This window comes from Lathyrus oleraceus, chromosome 2 (genome assembly GCF_024323335.1).
Source record: "Lathyrus oleraceus cultivar Zhongwan6 chromosome 2, CAAS_Psat_ZW6_1.0, whole genome shotgun sequence".
Classification (NCBI taxonomy): domain Eukaryota; kingdom Viridiplantae; phylum Streptophyta; class Magnoliopsida; order Fabales; family Fabaceae; genus Lathyrus; species Lathyrus oleraceus.
In genome coordinates, this window is record NC_066580.1 from 47,393,791 (window position 1) to 47,405,836 (window position 12,046).

The following is a 12,046-nucleotide window of genomic DNA, read 5'->3' on the forward strand; positions in this document are numbered from 1 at the left end:
CGCTTTATAAACTGGAAATGCACATGGACTTATAGAGCGCTTTTTTAAAAGCGCCCTCTAAGGGTAACCTTAGAGGGCGCTTTCTAAAAAGCGCCCTGTATTGTTGTCCCTCTATCTCCTCCTTATTTTTTCGCTTCATCTTAGAGGACGCTTTATTACAAAAGCGCCCTCTAAAGTGCGCTGTCTATTCCAGTTGTTCGCTCCTTATTTTTTCGCTTCACTTTAGAGTGTGTTTTTGTAATAAAGCGCCCTCTAAGGTGCGCTGTCTATTCCAGTTTTTGGCGTAGTATATATATATACATATATATATATATATATATATATATATATATATATATATATATATATATATATATATATATATTATATATAAAATAAATCTAAAGATAAATAGGATACATCATTTCTAAAACCAACATTGTTATGAATAAATATTCTTTGGCATTGATTAGTCAACACAAGAGAAACACATATTTGTCACAATATATATATTACACACACACACAAAAAGAATACATGCATATCATTAAGTGGGGATAATTTTAGAACCTGACACGATTAACCCTCACTTAGCCATAAATCACATTAATATTAACCCATATTATTCTGAAGGAATATTACGTTGCCGAGTTTTACTCTCAGTACGTGATGCCAGAAAAAGAAAAGGGTAGTGAGAAATGTATCTCAAGGGCTTTATAGTTGATGATGATGGAAGGAAAAGGAGTATATATAAGAAAACCACAACCATAATAAATATCACCGTCATAACCAAAAACACATTCGCCAACCAACTAAGATTACTGATAACAGTGTAGAGACCAGCCATGAAAGCCAAAGATAACGAAATGAGAGCGATTCCAAAAAGTGGCATCACAATCTTGAGAGTAAAAGTCACCAATTCAGTTAATCCAAGTGTTGCCCAAAAGAGTATGATTGTAGCACTAATGGAACTAAACAATGATATTGTGATGAAGATGATGAAAAATTGAAACATTGCATGTTTTAAGTTATGCGCTGCTCCATCTGCTTCACCTGGAACAGCTAAACATGATGCAACTGATGCTGTGACTATAAGGGTTGAAACAATTGTGAGGTTTTCCAGTCTGTCCTTATATCTTTCAGAAGCTTTTTCTTTTTCTTTACTCTCTTTCTCACTTTGTTGGGATTCTTCAGCATGGTTTAGGTTTTTGTCTTTGCTTTGCTTTGCACCAGCAGATTTCAGTGCAGTCCATGTAAGATGCTATAAATATTGCAAACATTGTTAAAAATTGCTAAACCAGCTTGTAAGAATTTCAAAATTACTATTTGTTAGTGTTTGAGAATAATTCAATGAATGATTTAACTTGCAACAAGCATACTTATAAAAATTTTATGAGCTTGTAAGAGGATGGAACTACTTGCCTGTCTCAAAGATGATTTTTCAACCTCGTAAAGTGAATTAACAATGTCAAGAGCTGTTTCATTGTACTTGTTAACCAAATTAAGATTCACCTTTTCGTTGTTTTGGTTAACTAAGTAATATACAGTTGTGGGATGACATGATCTTGCAGCCAAATGCAAAGGTGTATCTCCATTATTATCCTTTTGATTTATCAGCTTTTGATGTTCAGGAATGTCACTTTGTAATATGTAGCATACTATCTCATATTTTCCATGGTTTGCTGCAATGTGGAGAATATTACGCTTATGAGAAGTGTCAAGCATCTCTGTTGGATCTGGACAATATTGTAACAACTTCTTCACTACTTCCACATGGCCACCATAAGATGCTAGATGGATTGGGAAATAACCATATTCGTCCCTTTTAATGGTGCAACATTTACATATTCCAAGTAATAATTCAACACCTTCAAGGTAACCTATGGATGCAGCATAATGTAAAGGAAGCCTTTTATGTTCGTCCCTTTTAATGGTGCGTCCATTTCTAGCAGCAACGTGTAATACACTATCATTGTTTTTGTTCGATTTGAACAAAAGTTTTGGAGCACGTTCAATTAAAAGTGCGACAATGTCATCATTACCATTCCAAGCTGCAATATGTAGCACGCTGTTTTCCATAGGCGTCTCAATTTCAGTTAGATTACAAGATTCATCTAACAAATTCTTTGGACCTCCATATACCAAGTGATATGCTTCACTAATCAAATTAATTTGATTATCAAATTCACAACAGTTTTTAATGACATCAGTGACTTCAGAGGGTTGAGCTTCAAGTTCAGGTTCCTTTTCTTTAGTAATCATCTTGTTTGACAAGGCTTCTTCATCTTGCGATGGTTGATTAAAAAAGAATTTTTTTTCTGGACCCGTCATTTTCAAATCTCAACCTGTTGATAAAAAAACTGTATCTTGAATATCTTTGACCTGAAATTCAAAATATTAATGAATATTTTGATACAAATTCAAATTTATCTATTGTATGATTTGTGTGATAGAACTCATCAACTTCAACATTTCTATTTCTAAAAAAAAACACATTAAAGACTTTTGTTTAGTAAAAGATATTGATACCAACACATTATGAAAGATATATACTTTTTAACATATTCTTTTAAAAATTAATATTGATTCTGACAAATATATATTATGTTATTCTTTATTATAGTTTTTGTTTTAATTAATTACTATTAAATTTATTTGATTTTAATTAATTTTTATAATATTTATAATATTTAATTTACAAAGGTTAAGTCACATGAATAAGAACCACAATCTAAATAAATTTTATTTATAAAAATTAAATATGTGAAAGATAATATCTAAGATTCGTTACTGCATCTGAATTCCAATCATATGCATTGATAGAAATAAAATATGCAAAAGAAATGTAAAACAATATGTAAAAGAATAAATATTGATCTAATAATATATAGAGCTAAAATAGAAAAAGCATAAAAAATATAAAATAATTTTACACTAACATTCTAAAGGTGAAGTTTATTCCTCTGAATTGTTAAGACATTATAAAATTAATGAATGCACCACAGTATAAAACTATTTAAACCTATCCATTAAACTTTTATATATGCATAGAGTTATGACGCATTAAAATTTAATGACAAACCAAATATTGTCTGAACTGCTTCAAGCTCGACCACCCAGCAAATTAATGAGCGTATTGGTTGCTACTGATGACTCTGGAAAAATATAAATATCTATCTATCTATATATAGTATTTTAATTGATTCTTTAATGTTCTTTACTTGTGTAATGCCACTTATTTACTCTCTTTTGTTCTAGTTAAGCTTTTCCTCTGCAATTAAAGAACAATTCTTTTCTCTTTTGGCAATAAAAGATATATATCCTCCATTTCTTCATTTGGAAGGACGAAACAATTTTGCCAGAAGATTCAGATCCCATCGTTTTGCTTTCATCTTGTAGAGTTAAGGCTAATATTTTATGATTATTATTTAAACATGTTTATTTGAGAATTAAATTCAATACCACAAAATTAAAAAGAGTGAATAATTAAGGGATTAATTACTATGTATTATCAGTGTAAAAAGATTTACATTGTCGATTCATCATTATCAATTGTTTGCATTATTTTATAAATTTTTAAAATAAAAATCAAATTTATTTCAATATCCAACGTATATGATTAATTGACGATGTAAAATCCTTTTATACGGTCAGTATATTCCAAATCACAAGCACTTGGTTACATGAAAGTTGGCATTGGCCAAGTCCTTTGCATAGGGAGTGTTGCCTAAATTCTAAGTCCAATTGTCTCAGATCAAACCAACAGTCCACACAAGATATTTTTTAGGGTTTTTGTTCTTGTTATGTACATTAATGGTCAAAGACCTCATAAACAAACATAAGTATACACAAACAAGATATATCACAAAATATGGTCCAAGTGGACAAAGTGAAAATGACATTAACATAAGCAATTAAAATGGTATGAATAATGGCAAATGACTAAGGCTTAAAAATTAAATTGCATTGAAAGTAAAGGACTTGAAATTAAATGTTAGTTGTTAATGAGTTAGAATTTAGTATTGCTTTTTCTTTGCTTTTTTTGTTTAAGTCATTCTTTGGAGAACACTCAACCCAGTTATCACAAGCTTGAATCCTTGAACCAAGACATCTTCCAAAGGAAGGAAAAAAGGCCAAGTTTCCACACAATACCATGAAAGAGGAGAGACTTACAATCTCACTAACTAGAATGCTATGCCTTTTATATCAAAATTTAGCGCTATGTTAAGCAATCGTAATTGGACTTATGTAGAAGTCATAACTATTTGAGGTCAGGCAATATAATTTTGGTGTTAATGCATGTTAGAGACATAGTATGATGAACTAAGCTCATGAAACATACCACACACAAAAAGAATATGCAAAGTGGGGGATCTAATCTTATCCATACTTATGTTGATTTTGCAATCAACTAGCTTAGGATATTGAGATATCATAGGTCCATGACATGAATGCATAAAGAAGGGGGAATGAGATGAAGAGGGAGGGGAAATAGATTCAACTCAAAATGGGCAAAGGAGGATTTTTACCAAATTAAGATCATTCATTCATTTTGGGAGATGGAATGTACATTCCATCAATCCCCTAAATCCAATGATCTTAACTTAACAAAGTCAAATCAACCTTGACCAAGGCCCAACAACACAATTCAAACTCACAAAGTCAATCAAAATGGCTCTACACAATCAATTTGGCATTTAAATAATTAAAGATATTAAAAATAATACATTAAATTAAAAATGGTTGGTCAATTTTCTAAAACCCCATCAAAACACCAAAGAAATGACCATGAGATTCATCATAGGTCAAACAAGGTCAAAGTACCTTGGAGAAAAAATTTCAGATTATTTTGAGACTTAAAAGTATTTTTAAACAATTAAAAATATTCACAAAATCAATTAAATCATGAAAAATATTAATAATGATCCAAAAAATAATTTTAATTCAGAAAATGAAAGGGGATTCTATTTAAATTTTTTTTGGTGAAATCTCATATTTTTTGGATCAATATTAAAATTAATATGAATCAATGAAAATCAAAGGAAAAAAAAAATAATCAAAAAAACACAGACCACTTGATCTGCCTCATTAATTGAGGTGGCAGATCAAGTGGTGGAGCATGCGCGTTCCATGATGCGCTTGAGTCAAATGTCCACACGCCTGGTAATCACAATGTACATTCCTGATTAAAACATTTCAAACTCATATAATGGCTCTGAACGCTTCCAGCGCATCGTCGGATCCAAAGGTTGGTCATCTTCTCCGATAACTCTGGTCGGATGGTTCAGTCATCACCATATCATAAATGAAAAAATAGGACATGATCTTAAAGATAAAATGGCGTAGATCACGAATATCACCTCAATTTTAACTAACTCTAAATATATAGAGAGATACATGGAGTTGAATTTTGAGGTGTGTCAACTGAGTTGCTTCGATTTGACCTCAAAGAAACTCAATCTTCTTGCCTACAATGGTAGGACTTCAGACAACCAAGGATCCAAGAGAATTTATGAGTATTAAGAGAGAATCACAGAGAAAAAAAATCTGGAAAATTACCTTTAATGCTATGCAGAGATTCATCTCTCTTGCTTCAATCCGTGCTTGATCTTTCTTATGGAGCTTGTGGAAGTGGCTTAAGAACAATGCAAAGCTTTGGATCCTGGAGTTTTTGAATCACCAAATAGTGAGATTCAAACTTAAATTTCAAATGAAATTTCTTAGGTTTTCCTTTGAATTGAGAGGGTTTGGAAGGTTGGGGGCAAAGCTGGCGCACAAGGTCCTTTGAATTGATGTAGGGGACCTCTATTTATAGCCATGAGAAGTGTTATTTGCACACTTGAAAAATTCTCCAAATTTGGTAATGCAATGCACATGCTTGCATGGGTGTGTGTAGGCCCATGAAGCAATCCATTTAGGTCCATAATCAACTGAAAAGAGGTCTGCATGAAGCTTGAATGGCAAGGCAAAGTTGTTTGAACATTTGAAGCTTTGATTTTGCCAACTGATACAGGTTTGTTTACACCATGCGCATACCTATCAAACTTAGTCAAAAATGAATGAATTAGGACTATTTGGAAAGCTTAGATCAAGAGGAACAACTCTTATGTTGAACACTTTTTCATTTGGAACTTGCATAATGATCCATTTTAAGGTGGAATTTTGGAAATTTCAACATGTTAAAATATTTTCTAAGTGTCAAGTCACATATTCAATTATTCCACCTTGCTTAACTTTTTATGTGAGCTCCAAATGAGAAAAGTGTCTTCATAAAAGTTGTATCTCTTTCCAATACCTTCAAAATGGTCACTAATATGGCATCATTTGTATTTATAATGAGTGAGTTATGCATTTTTTGAAGTTGAGGAAAATCACTTGTTCAATGGTATTGGTCCAAAATGACCTATAATGTATCCTCATATCACATGCTCATAAAAGTTGATTTAGCTCTTACCCCAAACATCATAGTTGAAGTAGACATATTAAATTTGATTTTGAAAATTGGAAATATTTCATCTAATAAAAATTGAGCAAGTTATGGCCTTGGGAAGTTGACTTTCAAATTAGGGTTTAGACAAAATGACCTATAATGTTTCAACCTAGAAAATGAATTTCCAAGAAAAATTAGCTCTATACCTCAACATGAAAGTTGTTTGTAATGTCATTTAGAGTAACGTTTCTCTTGAAATAAGTTTCATATAATGAAAATTGCAGGAGATAGGGTCTAGGGAGATCCAGTTTTGATCAGATGAATTCATTTGGTCAACCACCATCAACCAACTTGCTAACTTAAAATTCTATTGACTTTTTAGGCTCATGGTAGATCATATATGCATAAGATGATGACTTTTGAAGTGTCCCTTGATAAATTTGATCAATTGATGAGGAAGCTTGTTGAAGAAGTTACACAAGATACCTAGATGAACTAGGGATTCCAAGGCAAACCAATTTCAAACTCTTGAAGAATACTTGATAAAAATAACATGTAGAGATAATTGGGACTCATATATGATGCTTAGAGATCTTGTGGATCATTCCTTGGTTGTGCTTCTAGCAATGAGGGTCTTAAACCCTATTTGTGAACTTGATAGATCAAGGTGATCATGCCCTATCTACAAAAGAGTTAGGCAAATACAAAGACATATTTTTGGTATTTTGGTTAGTAAAATGATAAAATACAAGTATGATACAATCACATGGTGCTTGGTGATCTCTCCCAAAACAAACTCAATGAAAGAGGGGTAAGGAGAATGCCAATGTATGATCCCAATGCTAATGCATATGATGAGATGGCATGAGGGATCTTAGGGTCAAAATTGGGATCTTACAATTGCCAAGTGATTTTTGCTAGATTGAGGTAAAACAAAATTGTAGTAGGTTGAACTTGATCTACAATTGAAGAATAAAAGAGGGAGCCTGAAGGCAGAATCGTTGCTCATGTGACAAGGAAAATAAACTTCCATTATCATCTTTGGGAGATTTTCGGTAGCTACGATGAGTATGTTTAGAGAAATTATATATATCAGGGTTAGATGTAGTCATTATATTCATGTACTAAATATGTCATGGAGTTCTATGTAATTTTACTCATGATATAAAATTGATGACTCTTTAATCTTAATATATGTTTTACCTTTGCTACCTAAGACCTTATTTTATGGTGTGACATGACATCAAAAGGTGTTTGTCATTACTAAATCATAGATAATAATCTATTGGATGATAATGCCTAGACATATGGTTAAGTTCAATATCTACATGTATTGTAATGGAATTGGTGTGGAGACTTGTTACTTTGTAATTGTTGGAATTTCATACTTTGTATTGGTTCATAGACTAATATATCAGCTATTGTGTAATGCACTAATCTCATGGCATGGAGACTTAAAGGAGATACTAATGATAGCAATAGGTGAAAATATTATTAGCAGAGTAGAGGAGAATATTATTGACTTATGGATGTGCATGATAAATACGTAATGACAAAATCTACTCCTAACAAGTTTTCTTATTGCTAACACCAAAATCTCCTTTTTACTTTCTGTTATTTATTTTATGTCATTTACTTTCGCACATAACAACAAACACAAATACCTTTCTCTACTCAGAGTCTTAAAAACTGTTTAAGGGTCTTCGAAACCACTAGTCTTTGTGCATACAGTAATTATAAAACTTATTTTTGTTGATTCATAAATATTATGTTTCTACCATTGGTTTTTCTGGTGTGTTGTGTTTTAGTTAGTCTCTTTGTGTTTTAGTCCGTCTCTTTGTGATGTAGGGTTAGAGGTATCTATCTTAAGTTGATGTGCTTTCTATTATGTCTCTTCCCCTCGTACTTCTTAGTTGCTACCGGTTAGAAGTTTTTTATTTTTTGTATGTGTATTTCTAGATAATCCTTGTGCCTTTTTCTATTGGCTTGCATTTCTATTGGCTCCTTCTTTATTTTCTCCCTTTTTATTTTTGGAGTTCGTAATAATATATTTATCTTTCTGATTCAAAAAATAGAGATGAGATATAATTTTGTCAAATACATCATTTCTTAAACTAACATTATCCCGATTGGCATTTATTTGTAAATACGAGAAAAATATACATATTAATTAGAATATAGGAACATAAATAAATATTATCCCCATTAACATTGGTTGGCATTTATTTGTATACACGACAAAAACATGCATATTAACTAGAATATAGGAACATAAGAAAATATCAAACAAACCCACCAAAACAGAAACAATGCACATTAATCCTAAGGTTTTAGACCTTTATCCATTTTACATTCACTTCGTGTTGCTAAATAAAGGAAAGGGTATTTAGAAATATATCTCAGTGGCTTTATAGTTGACGATGATGGAAGGAAAAGGAGTGTGTATAGAAAAATCACAATGATAATAAATATCACACTCATTACCGAAAACACGATGGCCAACCAATAAAGTTTACTGATGACAGTGTAGAGACCAGTCATGAAAGCCAAAGATAATGAAATGAGAGCGACTCCGAGAAGTGGCATCACATTTTTGAGAGTGAGACTCACCAATTCAGTTAATCCAAGCGTTGCCCAAAAGAGTATGATTGTAGCACTAATGGAACTGAAAAATGATATTGTGATGAAGATAATGAAAAATTGAAACATTGCATGATTTAAGTTATTCGCTTTCCCATCTGCTTCACCCGGAACAGCAAAACATCCCGCTATAGATGCTGTTACTATAAGGGTTGAAACAATTGTGAGGTTTTCCAATCTGTCCTTATATCTTTCTGAAACATTTTCTTTTTTTTTACTTTGTTTATCACATTGTTGATATTCTTCAACGTAACTTATGTTTTTTTCTCTAACTAGTTCTGTTTTTTGTGAATTTGAATCACTTGGTTTCAATTCAGTATGGAGTCTTAATTTCTTTGGACTTTGCTTTGCACCAGCTGATTTCAATGCAGTCCATGTAAGATGCTGTAAATGTTGCAAACATTGTTAAAACAGCTAAACCAGTGTTTACATTTTATTAAATCTTGAAAGAGGATAAAACTACTTGCCTGTCTCAAAGATGATTTTCCAACCTCGTAAAGTGCATTAACAATGTCAAGAGCTGTTTCATTGTTTTTGTTAACCAAATCAAGATTCACTCTTTTGTTTTTATCATTAACTAAGTAGTACACAGTACTGGGATGACATGATCTTGCAGCCAAATGCAAAGGAGTTTCTCCTTTATTATCCTTTTGATTTATCAGTTTATGATGTTCAGGAATTTCACTTTGTAATATGTAGCATATCACCTCGTGTTTTCCATGCTTTGCTGCAATGTGAAGAATATTACGCTCATAACAACTGTCAAGCATCTCTGTTGGATCTGGATAATATTGTAACAAATTCTTCATTACTTCCACATGTCCTCCATAGGATGCTAGATGGATCGGGAAATAACCATATTTGTCCCTTTGAATGGTGCAACATTTACATAATACAAGTAATAAATCAACACATTCAAGGGAACCTATGAATGCAGCATAATGAAGAGGAAGCCTTTGATGTTTGTCCATTGAATGGATCCAAGTTGGCTTGTGTTTTAGTATGATCCTCAACATTTCTGATACAAAAACATAAATGTTATAGTCAATAATCTCTAATAGGAGTCTCGATGTCAGTTAGGTGATGCTAATTAGATTTTTGTCATAAGTTGTAATTTATACCTGGATTATGCATCCTGATTGCCGCTACTAATGGTGATAATCCTTTTATCAAATGATCATCCTTGCAACACTTGTCCAATATTAGGTTGACAGCATCCTTGTTTCCATTTTCAACTGCAAGGTAAAGTACTGTTTTCTCTGCATGATTAACAATATTTATTGCATACTCATAACAATATTTCCTCCATATCAAATCCTCACAAATTTTGAAAATCTTATCACTGCTCTTTTCACATAACATTGCTTCGTGTAACACAGTGTTACCATGCTTATTCTGCATTTTCAATAATTCGAATAGCTCACCCATGCTTTCTTTTTCATATTTGTTAACCAAGTATTTTTCATACAATTGCATTATGTAATTACTATAACTTTTTAATAACTTTTCAACAATTGAAAAGTTTCCAGCTCTTGCAGCAACATGTACGGCATTGTCCCTGTTTTTGTTAGCTCTTGGCACACAGTCGAGGTCATCTTCAATTAAACGAGTAACAATTTCATCATTACCGTTCCAAGCTGCAATATGTAACTCACTGTTTTCCATAGGAGTCTCGATGTCATCTTCAATTATATTGCCCTTAATTTCTGAGGGTTCAATTTCAAGTTTAGGATCCATCTCTCTTCTATTTAATTCCTTTAATAAGGCTTCATCTTGATGTGGATTAACTAGAGCAGATAATGCTTGATTTTTATATTCAATTCCAAATTCCATTATGTTAATGATCCACACTAATAAGTCTTCATCTCCAAATGGATTATTAACCAAATACCGATAAAGTCGCCCATGGTTACGCTCCATATTGAAATCTCAACCGGTTGATGAGAGATTGTGTCTTGAATATTTGCAAGCCAAAATTTGAAATATTAATCAATATTTTGATACAAGTTCAACTTTATGTATTAGATGATTAGAACAATATACTGTAAAAGAATTAGTATTGATCTAATATATATGTCAAAATATTAAAATGCGGAAAATGTAGAATGATGTATAAAAGAATAATTATTGATCAAATATACATATATAACCAAATATTAAATTGCAGAAAATGTATTTATGATGAATTGAAATTTAATGACAAACCAAAATAATGTCTAAAGTGCTTCAAGCTCCAACGCTATTGGTTGCTAGTTGTAAAATATTTACATCTATCTATATCTATATATATATATATATATATATATATATATATATATATATATATATATAGTAGTTTAAGTGACTCTTCAAAGTTCTTTACGTGTGTATTGCTACTTATTTACTCTCTCTTTTTCTGTGCAATTAAAGAACAATTCTTTTCTCTTTTCACAATAAAAGATATATATCCTCCCTTTCTTCATTTGGAAGGATGAAACAAGTTTGCCAGAAGATTTAGATCCCATAGTCCTCCTTTCATTTGCTAGACTTAAGGAAAATATTTTATGATTATTATTTAATCATGTTTTTCTATCGATTAAATTTAACATCATAAAATTAAAAAAAGAGTGAATAATTAATTAGTAGAATGTAATTTATCAGGATTTGTACATATTATCTAACATTCAATATAATAAAACAATAATGTTGTGATGTTTTTCAAAAAAATTCACTTGCAGTTTTGAAATGGCCGACTGTTTCAAATTTAAAATAAATAAATTAAATAGACAAAATAACATTGAAATATACGTTTCTAATGACAAAATAATATATTCATGTAGAAGATGAAACCTCCAAAATACAAATAATTTAAAAGCACAGTCAATAGAGATGCGTAAAGTATACAAATAAAAATATTTTAAAAAAACACAATCAGAACAATAAACCAAAATAAAAGGTAAGAAAAAACACTCAAGCAACTAAAGACCAATCTCTCGGGATTTAAGTTAGAGCTCATGT

At 31.4% G+C, this 12,046-nt stretch overlaps 1 protein-coding gene across 2 annotated transcripts; it reads right to left on the bottom strand.

The window, feature by feature from the left end:
- Positions 1-506: 506 nt before the first annotated feature.
- Positions 507-11,331, bottom strand: LOC127118024 (uncharacterized). 2 transcript variants are annotated; one of them, XM_051048156.1, is made up of 4 exons: positions 11,255-11,331; positions 10,171-11,003; positions 9,517-10,067; positions 8,614-9,433 (listed from the first exon to the last, which is right to left on the bottom strand). In XM_051048156.1, the coding sequence occupies exons 2-4, from the start codon at positions 10,967-10,969 to the stop codon at positions 8,732-8,734; spliced, it is 2,052 nt and encodes a 683-aa protein (XP_050904113.1). In that variant the 5' UTR covers positions 10,970-11,003; positions 11,255-11,331; the 3' UTR covers positions 8,614-8,731. The 2 variants fall into 2 exon arrangements, with proteins under 2 accessions (XP_050904114.1, XP_050904113.1); XM_051048157.1 differs by lacking the exon at positions 8,614-9,433 and adding an exon at positions 507-1,240 and having other exon boundaries at positions 10,171-11,315.
- Between the last annotated feature and the right edge of the window lie 715 nt (positions 11,332-12,046).

Excerpts from the sequence above, each read along its gene's own strand:
- LOC127118024 (XM_051048156.1), bottom strand. The coding sequence starts at position 10,969 with ATGGAGCGTAACCATGGGCGACTTTATCGGTATTTGGTTAATAATCCA. Across the intron at positions 10,068-10,170 it reads AATCAGGATGCATAATCCAG|AAATGTTGAGGATCATACTA; the intron begins GTATAAATTACA and ends TTTTTGTATCAG. Across the intron at positions 9,434-9,516 it reads GAAAATCATCTTTGAGACAG|CATCTTACATGGACTGCATT; the intron begins GCAAGTAGTTTT and ends CAACATTTACAG.